This window comes from Scyliorhinus torazame, chromosome 5, assembly GCF_047496885.1.
Source record: "Scyliorhinus torazame isolate Kashiwa2021f chromosome 5, sScyTor2.1, whole genome shotgun sequence".
Taxonomy (NCBI): domain Eukaryota; kingdom Metazoa; phylum Chordata; class Chondrichthyes; order Carcharhiniformes; family Scyliorhinidae; genus Scyliorhinus; species Scyliorhinus torazame.
In genome coordinates, this window is record NC_092711.1 from 273,705,415 (window position 1) to 273,715,693 (window position 10,279).

The 10,279-nt window shown below is 43.2% G+C and overlaps 1 protein-coding gene across 1 annotated transcript in view; it reads right to left on the reverse strand.

Annotated features, from left to right (window-relative positions):
* The window catches only part of zc3h12b (zinc finger CCCH-type containing 12B), a 153,028-nt gene extending 149,995 nt beyond the window's left edge, over window positions 1-3,033 (reverse strand). Inside the window, exon 1 of the mRNA XM_072505585.1 lies at window positions 2,798-3,033. Within this exon, the coding sequence (XP_072361686.1) occupies window positions 2,798-2,968 (171 nt within the window). The 5' untranslated portion in view covers window positions 2,969-3,033. The remainder of the gene's footprint in view (window positions 1-2,797) is intronic.
* Window positions 3,034-10,279: the final 7,246 nt, after the last annotated feature.

Here is a 10,279-nt window from a genome sequence, read left to right on the forward strand (position 1 = left end):
CATAACGCTTCTCTTTGTTTCAAATATTCGCTGCTCGACAGAGCCTAACTTCCTCCAAGCCTTGAGCATCTTACAAGAGGAAGACAAGATCAAATAATTAATCCAAGTCCTCCAATAATTAATTCTGAGAATCCAGTGCTTATCTTGTTTAAACAGAATGTGATGTTGAGAGAAAGAACTTCAATAAAAATGAACCCAGTCTTCATTGCAGTCAATGTACAGAATTTCAAGGATGTGAAACTCATTAACAAATGCACCACAAAAAAAATTACTACTTTCATTCATTTTCACAGGTAAACCATTTAGTTTACTATCTGGGAGAGCTGACTGCACCTCAGTTAGCTCTGCTCTCCTGCTGTTGAAGGTAAATTGGTACTTGTGGGACTCATGGCTTATCATGCAATCTATAACTCATTCTTACACAGGACCTCAAAACACAGGGGGTGGGATTTACCAGCTGTTCACACCGGTGGGAAATTCCAGGCTTTCCCGGGAAATCGCGTTGACGAATGGTGGGATCGGTAGATCCCGCTGGCAGGCCGCCTCAGCCACCAAAAAACACACGGCAGGGTGGTCGGTAAATTCCAACCAGGATCTCTTTCTTTGCTTCTACAAGCCTCAAGCATTTAAACACAAGCTTGACGCTGCTCAATCAATAATTGCTGGTTTGCTGAATTTTCTCTTTTATTTTAACCTCTGTGGTGTCCTGCACGATATGGGCCTACACTCCTCAATAAAACAACATGTTATAAGGCAGTTACATATTATATTTAGGAAGGTGTAGTGTTCAAGCTGTTTTAAAGACCAGCCGTACAAATACTGCTAATACGGCTACAACGCTGGTCAGAGGCTGAGAATTCTGTGGAGAGTAACCCGCCTCCTGACTCCCCAAAGCCTGTTTGTTCACTTATCTACAAGTCATAAGTCAGGTGTGTAATGGAATACTCTTCACTTGCCTGGATGAATGCAGCTCCTCCAACAATACTCAAGAAGCATGACACCATCCAGGACAAAGCAGCGTGCTTGATTGGACCCAATCCATCACCTTCAACATCCCACTCCCTCCACCAACGGCACACAGTGTGTGTGCCATCCACAAGATGCACTGCAGAAACTCACCAAGGCTCCTTTGATAGCAGCTTCCAAACCCTTGGCCTCGACCACCTAGGACACGGGTACCGAGAACACCATCATCTGCAAGCTCCACTCCAAGCCACACACTTGACATGGAACTAGATCACTTTTCCTTCACTCTCGCTGGATCAAAATCCTGGAACAGCCTTCCTAATGGTACTATGGGTGTACTTACACCACAGTGGTTCAAGGAAGTGGCTCACCACCACCTTTTCAAGGGCAATTAGGGATGTGCAATAAAACTGACATCCCATGAAAGAAATAAAGGAGATTTAGTTTTAAAAACACCTAAAAATGATAAAACTCCTGTTGCAAAATCAAATTTTGGTCAATATCGTAGTTGAGTTCCAATATTTGAATTTGAAATAAGCTCCTTGACCGCTCCGAAACTATGAGAATACCATAGGAACTGAATACCCACATATGACATAATCTGACCACGGGTCTGAATAAGTTAATTGCCTATAGTTAAAACACTGATTAGCGTTTTTCTTTCTTCAAAAATCTGTCCCAGAAAACAATTTGTTCTTCACAACTAGACTGATAAAATAATATGCAGCACCACTCGTACCAAGAGCCTCATAATGAAATTGTAAAATGTCTTCAATGTGACAATGGAAACTAAATGTATAGCGCTGTGTCATTGGCAAAATACTTCAAGTGATGCTCCTTGATAATGTAAAATATTAATGACGAGAGTATCAAGTCCATTTAATTTTGTACTATGTTCAATAAAAATAGTGATTTGATTTACAACTAAAATAAAAGAACAATAGTGAACACATCAGCCGGCAAATCATATCCTCATGCCTTAAACAAAATAAACTAGCCTACCAATCACCTCATCATCAGGCCTTAAACAAAATAAAACAATGTGCAAGATTCCATCACTTGATTTTTAGCGATAGTGCAATTGCATTCGTCACCCAGAACATCTTTCTCTCCCTCCATCTATTGATAGATACAAAGAAGTTTAAAGAGTCATTATCCACTTCACTTTATATACCACTCAATTTGATTTTTGATTAATATTTTCTGAATCTTTAATAAATACAATAATCAGGTAGGCAAATACTCACACTTCATTGTGTTATTTTCAAATTGTTATTTTTAAAAACAATTGATAATTCTACCTGGCCAGGTAACCAGCTGTTGCAGTGATTCTTTCAAACTATCTGCCAGCTGTAGCTATTATGGCATTTCAAAGGTTCGGCAGCCCAGCTGGCCAGAGAAAAAGGTAACTAAATTTTTTAAATGATTTTCCCGAAGCATACATTTCAGTAATTTCAAACAAAATCTGCAAAATTGGAAGCGCTGCATCAATAAACATTTACCTTCACCCTGATAGAAATTAAGCAGTTTTATTGAGGAATATAGAGTATTTTTATTTGACCAAATGTAGTACAAGTGCAAGAGACCAAAATCCAGCAATAACCAACATCCAAAGGCCTGGATGATTTATGGAGCACAAAAGGCCATGGTGGTGCTATTTGTGCGTCTCATAGCAACAAGTGCAGATTCATATATCTCCTCCCCCCCCCCCTCTCGCCCTCAAACCTTGGCACGCGATCTCAACCACAAAGGGATCAGTTAAATTCAATAAGCGAAAGATAATTTTAGGAACATGCCGGCTTGATCGTTACCCTCTGGGAGGCTCACTTACCTTTGCTTTCCTGAGCCCCTCCTGTGCCTCTGCCGCCTGGTCTATGTGGATCCATCTGCTGCTCTCTGCCGCAGGCCCAGCGCTGATCCTCACCCTGAACAGCCTCTCGATGTGAGGGATGAGGCTCTCCAGCCTGGCGCTGGCACTCAGTGGGATCACGAAATCCAACATGATGATCTTCCTCCTGCCCTCGATGCCGTCAACCCCGGGGGCCGTTGTGTGTTCAAAAGGATGACAGCACCCTGCAACCCCCCACCCACCCCCCCCCCAAAAAAAAACAGACCCGGGATTCAACCCCCCCCCCCTGCAAGAGGATAACTACAGCAGGAAACGGTTCATCCTCCTCCTCCTCCTCCACCCCTTTTCCCCCTCACTGCTACCTCGCTCGTTCATGATCCTGCGTCTCTTTCTCTCTTTTTTTTAATCTCCCCCTATTTTCTTCAGTACTCGACACTTCCCTCTACAGGCTCGAATCGAGCTTCATCTGCCTATTTGTTTACAACCCAATGCGTTGACTTGCCCATTTTCCCCTTGGCCATTGCCAGCTGCTGTGCGTGGATTTTGTGGACAATCGCAAATCAGATTTTTTTTAAAAACTCACCTCGGTGGCAAAATTCAACGTGAATTGTAAATTATATATTTAACAAAGCAAAATATCTACGTTTATGCATTCGTGTATCTCATGTTAACATTGCAATGCTGTGATCATGTTCATAAATCATATTCATTCACAATTTCAATTTCCACATAATCAATATATTAGAATAGCCCCATTAGTTTCATATCTTGATAAGCAATATAACAACCAGTGTGCATCGATGTTAACAAAGATTGCAAGGGGCAGGAGTTCAATAAGTTGGAGGATTTACAAAGATGTTTGTACAATTTTTCAGTTTGAAAGAAATACTTATGTTTTCATCTTGTTTAGCTTAGAAACATTTCAGTTTACACATAAAGGAGATTGTTTTGAAATCCAGTGCCTACTGTTGTGCAGACAAATGCAGCCACCATATATGCGGAGGAGGGTCCACAAACAGCAATGCAATGAATAACCCTTAACCTGTGTTTGGTAGTGCTGGCTAATGCAGTAAGGATGGTCAAGATGCCAGATAAACTTCCTGATTTTCTTAAGTAGCATCTTGAGCCCTTCAATGTCCACCTTGGCTAAGTGGCAGTGCTCTTGTCTGTAAATGAGAAGATAATGGATTCAAATCCTTTTCCAGTGACGTTAACACATAATTTAGGCTGATACTTCAGTGTAGTGCTGTGGGAATAGAGTATTATTTGAGCTGCTGTCTTTCAGGAGAGATGTTAAATTAAGGCCTCATGCAACCTCTTAGGTAAATGTAAATGATCCTGTGGCATTATTTAAAGAACAGCTGGTCTCCTGGCCAATATTTATCCCTCAACCAATGTTTCTAAACAGATTATCTGGCCATTATCTAATTTTAGTCTCCAAGTGGTTACTTAGTCTGTCTCAGCACTCATTAGACATCTCATACCCATTGTTTTGGAACGTCCTTAATTCCAGGTGCTCAGCAGAGATTAGCACGTATTGGTCCTTGATTCGTGTTGTGAAGACAGTGGGGTGAAGCGCTGGAGACATAGGGAATCAGTCAGGATTTTAAACACTTAGTTGCAAAAGCTGTGGTTCAGTTGGTTGCACTCTAGCATTTGAGTCACAAGGTTCTGTGTTCAAGTACCACGCTGAGAGCCAAGCACAAAAATCTGCACCGACACTCCAGTGCAATACCGAGGGAGGCAGAGGTGCCACCTTCTGGGTGAGATGTTAAACCGAGGCCCTGTCTACCTGCCTGGTAGATGTAAAAGATCCCAATTTAGAACAAGAGCATGATAATTATTCCATGTCTTGGCCAATATGTATCCCTCAATCAACATCACAAAAACAGATTATCTGGTCATTATCACATTGCTATTTGTGGGAGTTTGCTGTGTGCAATTTGGCTGCACATTTCCTACAGTGCCTATACTCCACTACACTTCGTTGGCTGAAATGTGCTTTGAGATGCATATTGGTTATAGAATTCGCTATATAAATTAGAGTATTTTTCTTTCTTTTCACCAGGCTCCTCAGCAGTTTAGCTTTCAATGAACAGTTGGAACTATATTATTTAGGCTAAGTAAGATGATCAACTGGTGTGGAGAAGGGCAGTATATTCACTGCTTTGTATTATTACATGAAGATAACTCATGCTGATCCCTCAACCTTACAACTGGAGGCCATACTTTCAGCTGCCTCAGCTCCATGCGCTGGAATTTTCTCCCCAAATCCTTCTACCTGTCCTCCTTTAAGACTTCTTTCAAACCAGTTTCTTTAACTAGCTTTTGAAGTCTCTCCTTCAAAAACGTTTCAAAACCTTTTACCATTCCTTTGATATTTCCTTATCCTTTCTGAGTCTTTTCTAGCCATGATATTCGTTCATGTTAACCTCACTGTGGCTTCCTGCTAAAGCAACCTAGTAAAAATTTCAGTTGAATGCTGGTGACATAATTGTGACCTGTGTAATTGAAAATATGGGCAAATGTGTCATTTGAAACATGGAAGTCTGGCAATATCTGGTCTGAGAGAAACATGAGAGAATGTAGGGAAAGATCCCACAAAGGGTTAACAGCAGCTGCCAGGGAAGGATTGTAAAATGCAGATATCCTTGGTCAAGCAGGCTTAGCAAACAAGACAACAGGATTTTGAATGAAGCCAAAAACAATGGCTCACACCTTCATTGAAAGTAACTAACCTAGTAAGGATCTGGAAAAGAATGGATGAGGTTCTAGGTGTGAAAATTTGCTAATACCAGGTTTATCAGTCTACGAGAAACATAATTCAAAGCCAAAATCAAAGTCAAAATTGAGCTAAGGACACAATTGGAAAATAAAACTATAGAAATTAAAGGAATTAAAAGTAACACCTATTGAAACCAAAGCATTTTGAACACCACAAAGGACACATTGTAATCAGATCTATGAGATGAAGTCATGTCAAAATGTATACTTAGTTGGATTAAAAGGTTTAGATCAAAGTTCCTTTTTACAATCAAAGAAAATAAGAGTTACTTTACAATAACATCAAAAAACTTAATTGTTAGAAAGCAAATATAAACCTCGAGACCAGGGCAGGAACTATCAGATTCAGATCCCGAAACAGAACTCAGGGAGAGAGAGAAGCAGAGAAGGAACAAGCAGCTAGACTCAGATTACAGTCAGCTCGGCCATGGGAAATGGACAGAGCAGAGCAGCCGAGCTAAATAGCTGATACATCTAAAGAAGACCAGACTTTAAAGAAGATTGATTGTCAGGTTGGGCCTGAAGGCCCCTTCAACCAACCAGAAGGATCCAGAAGCAAGATCTTTTTACTTTTCTGTAAAGACGGTGATTGCATCTTTTAAAAAGAGAAAAAAATGTATAATAATAAAATAACTTAAAAGTTTTAACCTGAAATAGTGGTTATTCCAAAGTCTACTTTACTTACTTAGCAATGCGGGACCTAGGATCGATGCTACTAAGTGGTAAGTAGATGAAATCTTCGGTGAAGGTATGGGTTATACCGGGGGATAACTTGAAAACATAGTTTGACCTGAATAGCACCCACTGAAGCTTGCATCGGAGTCGGGGAGTGAGAATCCCTGATCACCATTTAGAATGTCAGCCCTTTTTGGTATAGGGGGACTTCTAAGAATAGGGACTTCAAAAACACCTGAAATGCATGTCTTTAAAAAAACAGATTTGGAGATGTTCTTGCCACTGCAGAGTGAAGCAAGTTAAGATGGGGAGTGGAGCAGGTCAAGTCCTAATGGTTCCAGTAAGTTACATGGGTGACTTTAAGTGCCTGCCAAGTTTCCACTGGGTTAAAATAGACCCTTTCAACCATTATGCCACCCAATATTTTGAGCCTAGACTTTCTGTTGGTGATATGATCTGTCCACCATTTTCAAAAAGTATAATATATTTACTTTAAAAAAAAATTATTTGCCATTGTCGAAATAACAGACAGACGAAAGTCATATGAATGCATTAAACATTTAGGAACCTTGAACAGGAGTAGACCATTCAGCCACTTGAACCTGTTCCACCATTCAATTGCATTATTGATTTGGACTCTCGAATCAGTTCCCAATTTGTGGAGGACACCAAATTATATGGGGGAAAGTCAAAATTGCACGACATGAATAATTTTTTTTCATTGCAATGTGCCCATGCCTCGCTATTATTCATAACATATGGTATATTAGTTTTATTAATGTGAAAACATACTTAGAGGAGAGGTTGCTATGTAAATTTCATTAAATGTCTCTATAGATTTCCACACATCATATTAAAGAATTGTTGTAGAACCCTAACAATGCTTTTGTTGATAAGAGAGGTTGGGTTTATTATTTCCATCATTATAAAATTTGTTTTGCTCATGTTCTTTGTAACAATCAATTTTTTGTTAAAAAGTTTTATTGAATTTTACATTTTTACACTATACAGGAGGTGATTGGGATAGTTATTATTTACAATTTACTTGTTTTCCTTTCTTAGGCACACCCCTCCCCCCACGTTGCTCCCCCTCCCCCATCCCATTTTCTATTATTTGGGCTATGTCTTCGGCCCTTTCTTCCGCCGTAGATGTTATAGTCATCTTTCGTCTTGTTTTTGTTGTTGTCCCTATGGCTTTGTGGGGTGGGAGGGGGGGGGGCTGTCTTCACTCTTTCCCTATGTACCCTCCTGATATTTGGCTGAGTTCCTTCCTTGCTGCCACTCCCCCCCCCGCCCCCCCCCCCCCCCCCCCCGCCCCACCCCCCGGCCTTGTTCCGGCCTGCTTTATGTGGTCCTGTTGGCTCCTATTGGTTCCCCCCACCTCTACTCTCCCCTTCTATCTGTTATTGGCTTTGAACAGATCTTTGAACAGGCTGATGAATAGCCCACACCCTTTGTGGAAGTCTTCTTCCGACCCTCGGATCGTGTATTTGATATTCTCCACATGGAGAAGTTCTGACAGGTCTGCCAGCCAGTCCGCAGCTGTGGGTGGTGCTGCTGATCACCAGCCGAGCAGGATCCTCCGGCGGGCGATTAAAGACGCAAAAGCAAAGGCATCGGCCCACTTCCCCAAATGATATTCTGGCTGGTCTGATACCCCGAAAACTGCCACTTTCAGGCACGGGTCCACCCTCACACCCACCACCTTTTACATCGCCTCAAAGAAGGCTGTCGAGAGCCGACAAGTCTGGGGCAGGCCCAGAATATGTGGGTGTAGTTGGCCGGGCCTCCCTGGCACAGTTCACACTTGTCCTCTACCTCCGGGAAGAACCTGCTCATTCGGGTTCTGGTAAGGTGCTCTCTGTGCGGCACCATAGAACATAGAACTGTACAGCACATTACAGGCCCTTCGGCCCACGATGTTGTGCCGAACTGGTCTGAAATTAAGATGAAATCAACTTACTCCCAATCATTCTAGTGCACCCCATGTGCCTATCCAATAACCGCTTGAAAGTTCCTAAAGTGTCCGACTCCATTACCATAGCTGGGAGTGCATTCCACACCCCAACCACTCTCTGAGTAAAGTCTTTAAACTGCATGCGGCTTAGCCTTGCACAGGAGAAAGTGGAGTTGGCCCTACTTAGTGCTTCACTCCAGCGACCCCATCCTACTTCCGTCCCTAGTTTGTCTTCCCATTTCTGTCTTGCTCCATCTAGTGGTGCTCTCGCTATTTCTAAAAGTCATCTGTATATGTCCCACAGTTCCCTTTCTCCGTACTGTCCCGGTCCAGTAGTTCCACCAGATTGTGTCCCCCGGGGCCCTAGGTACCTCCTCGTCTCCTTCCTTGGGGAAAGTTTTTGATTTGTAAGTGTCGGAGCTCCTGTCCGTTTGGTAGTTCCAGTCTCTCCGTCAGCTCATCCAAGGTTGCAAGTCTGTCACCCATGTAGAAATCCCTAATCGCTAGCGTCCCCCGTCCTGTCTCCAACTCTTAAAGGTGGTATCTGGCGTGGCTGGTGGGAATTTGTGGTTACCACAGATGGGGGCCAAGGTGGACACCTTGGTTAAGCCGAAGTGTTGTTTCATCTGGTTCCAAGTTTTTAGCACTGCTACAACCATTTGGTTGGAAGTGTACTTTACCAGCGGGGAGGGAGCACTGTCGTGGCTAGCGCTCAGAGTGCTGTTCCCGTGCAGGATGTGGCCATCTAAAATGGCCGCCCGCAAAGGATAATGGGAATTGTGGTCAAGTTGGGACACAGACAGTACATAGCCCCTATGTATTGTGCAAAGGAAAACCAGACCGAACTGAAACTTGCATCTGTTAAAGGTCAATCATCGATTTCCCCAGGACAACAGACAGAAATCAAGGAATAGCAACAGTAGCAGACTCACCGGCGCCGCTTCCCCTGATTTGGAATGGCATACATACTTGGGACAATGGTAACTAGGACCCGCCCAGCCATCGAGGTACCCGCCCCTAATTGGCCAGAATCGATTAGAGTGATCAAGACCCTATCGATCCATTGGATCCTGAGTTAGCACCTCCCAAAAGGGTGCGAAAAAGGAGAAGGATAAGAGGCACTGCGCAACGAGGGATCAGTCTCTTTTGGGACCGGCCTGTGTCCACACAAACTGCAACATAACGACCAGCCAAGATCAAGACCCACGATCGCTACCTGAGAGAGACGAGCCGCAGCCGAGACAAACCTGACGACTTCCAGCCGACACACGTGGGGATTCAGATAAAGGCCTTATCTACCTGCACAGAGCCGGACATCCAGAAGTTAAATAAAAGTCAACTTAATTGATAGGTATAGTTTAATGTGTAGCTGCGTGTATCATTGCACAAAGAGATGTCTTGTGTTTAATAATAAACTGCCTTTTGAACTAACATACTGGTTGTGTGCTCATTTGGTCAATACAAGAAACATACTCGCAGCTTGTGGTTTGTTAATAAAGATAGCAACAAGGAGGACTCCTCCATCCTCACCGATTCCTTGCTCGGTTCCCTTACCCATCCCCTCACCCTCTCGGCTGTGGCTGCCCAGTGGTAGTATTACAAGTTCGGAAGGGCCAGGCCGCCCATGCTTCTTCTCCTCTGCATTGTTGTCTTGGGGATTCTTCTTCCTCCCCCCATACAAGTGGCACAATCATTTTATCTGTTCCTTGGAAAAAGGCCTTGGGGATGAAGATCGGTATGGATCTAAACAGACAGAGGAACCTTGGCAGTACATTCATCTTGATCGTCTGCATTATCCCTGTCAGGGAAAATGGGAGTGCATCCCATCTCTGTAGATCCTTTTTAACTTCCTCCGGCAGACTGGTCGGATTCCACTTGTGGATCGGTGTCCCTTCATGGGTTATCTGGATCCCCAGGTACCGGGATTTGTTTTGGGCTAGTTTAAATCATAGAGCCTTCAGTTCTGTCCCTCCCCAGTTTGGGTTCACCGGGAAAACCTCACTTTTGCCCAGGTTGAGAAGGCCCCAAACGCTTCCAGGAGCCTCTTG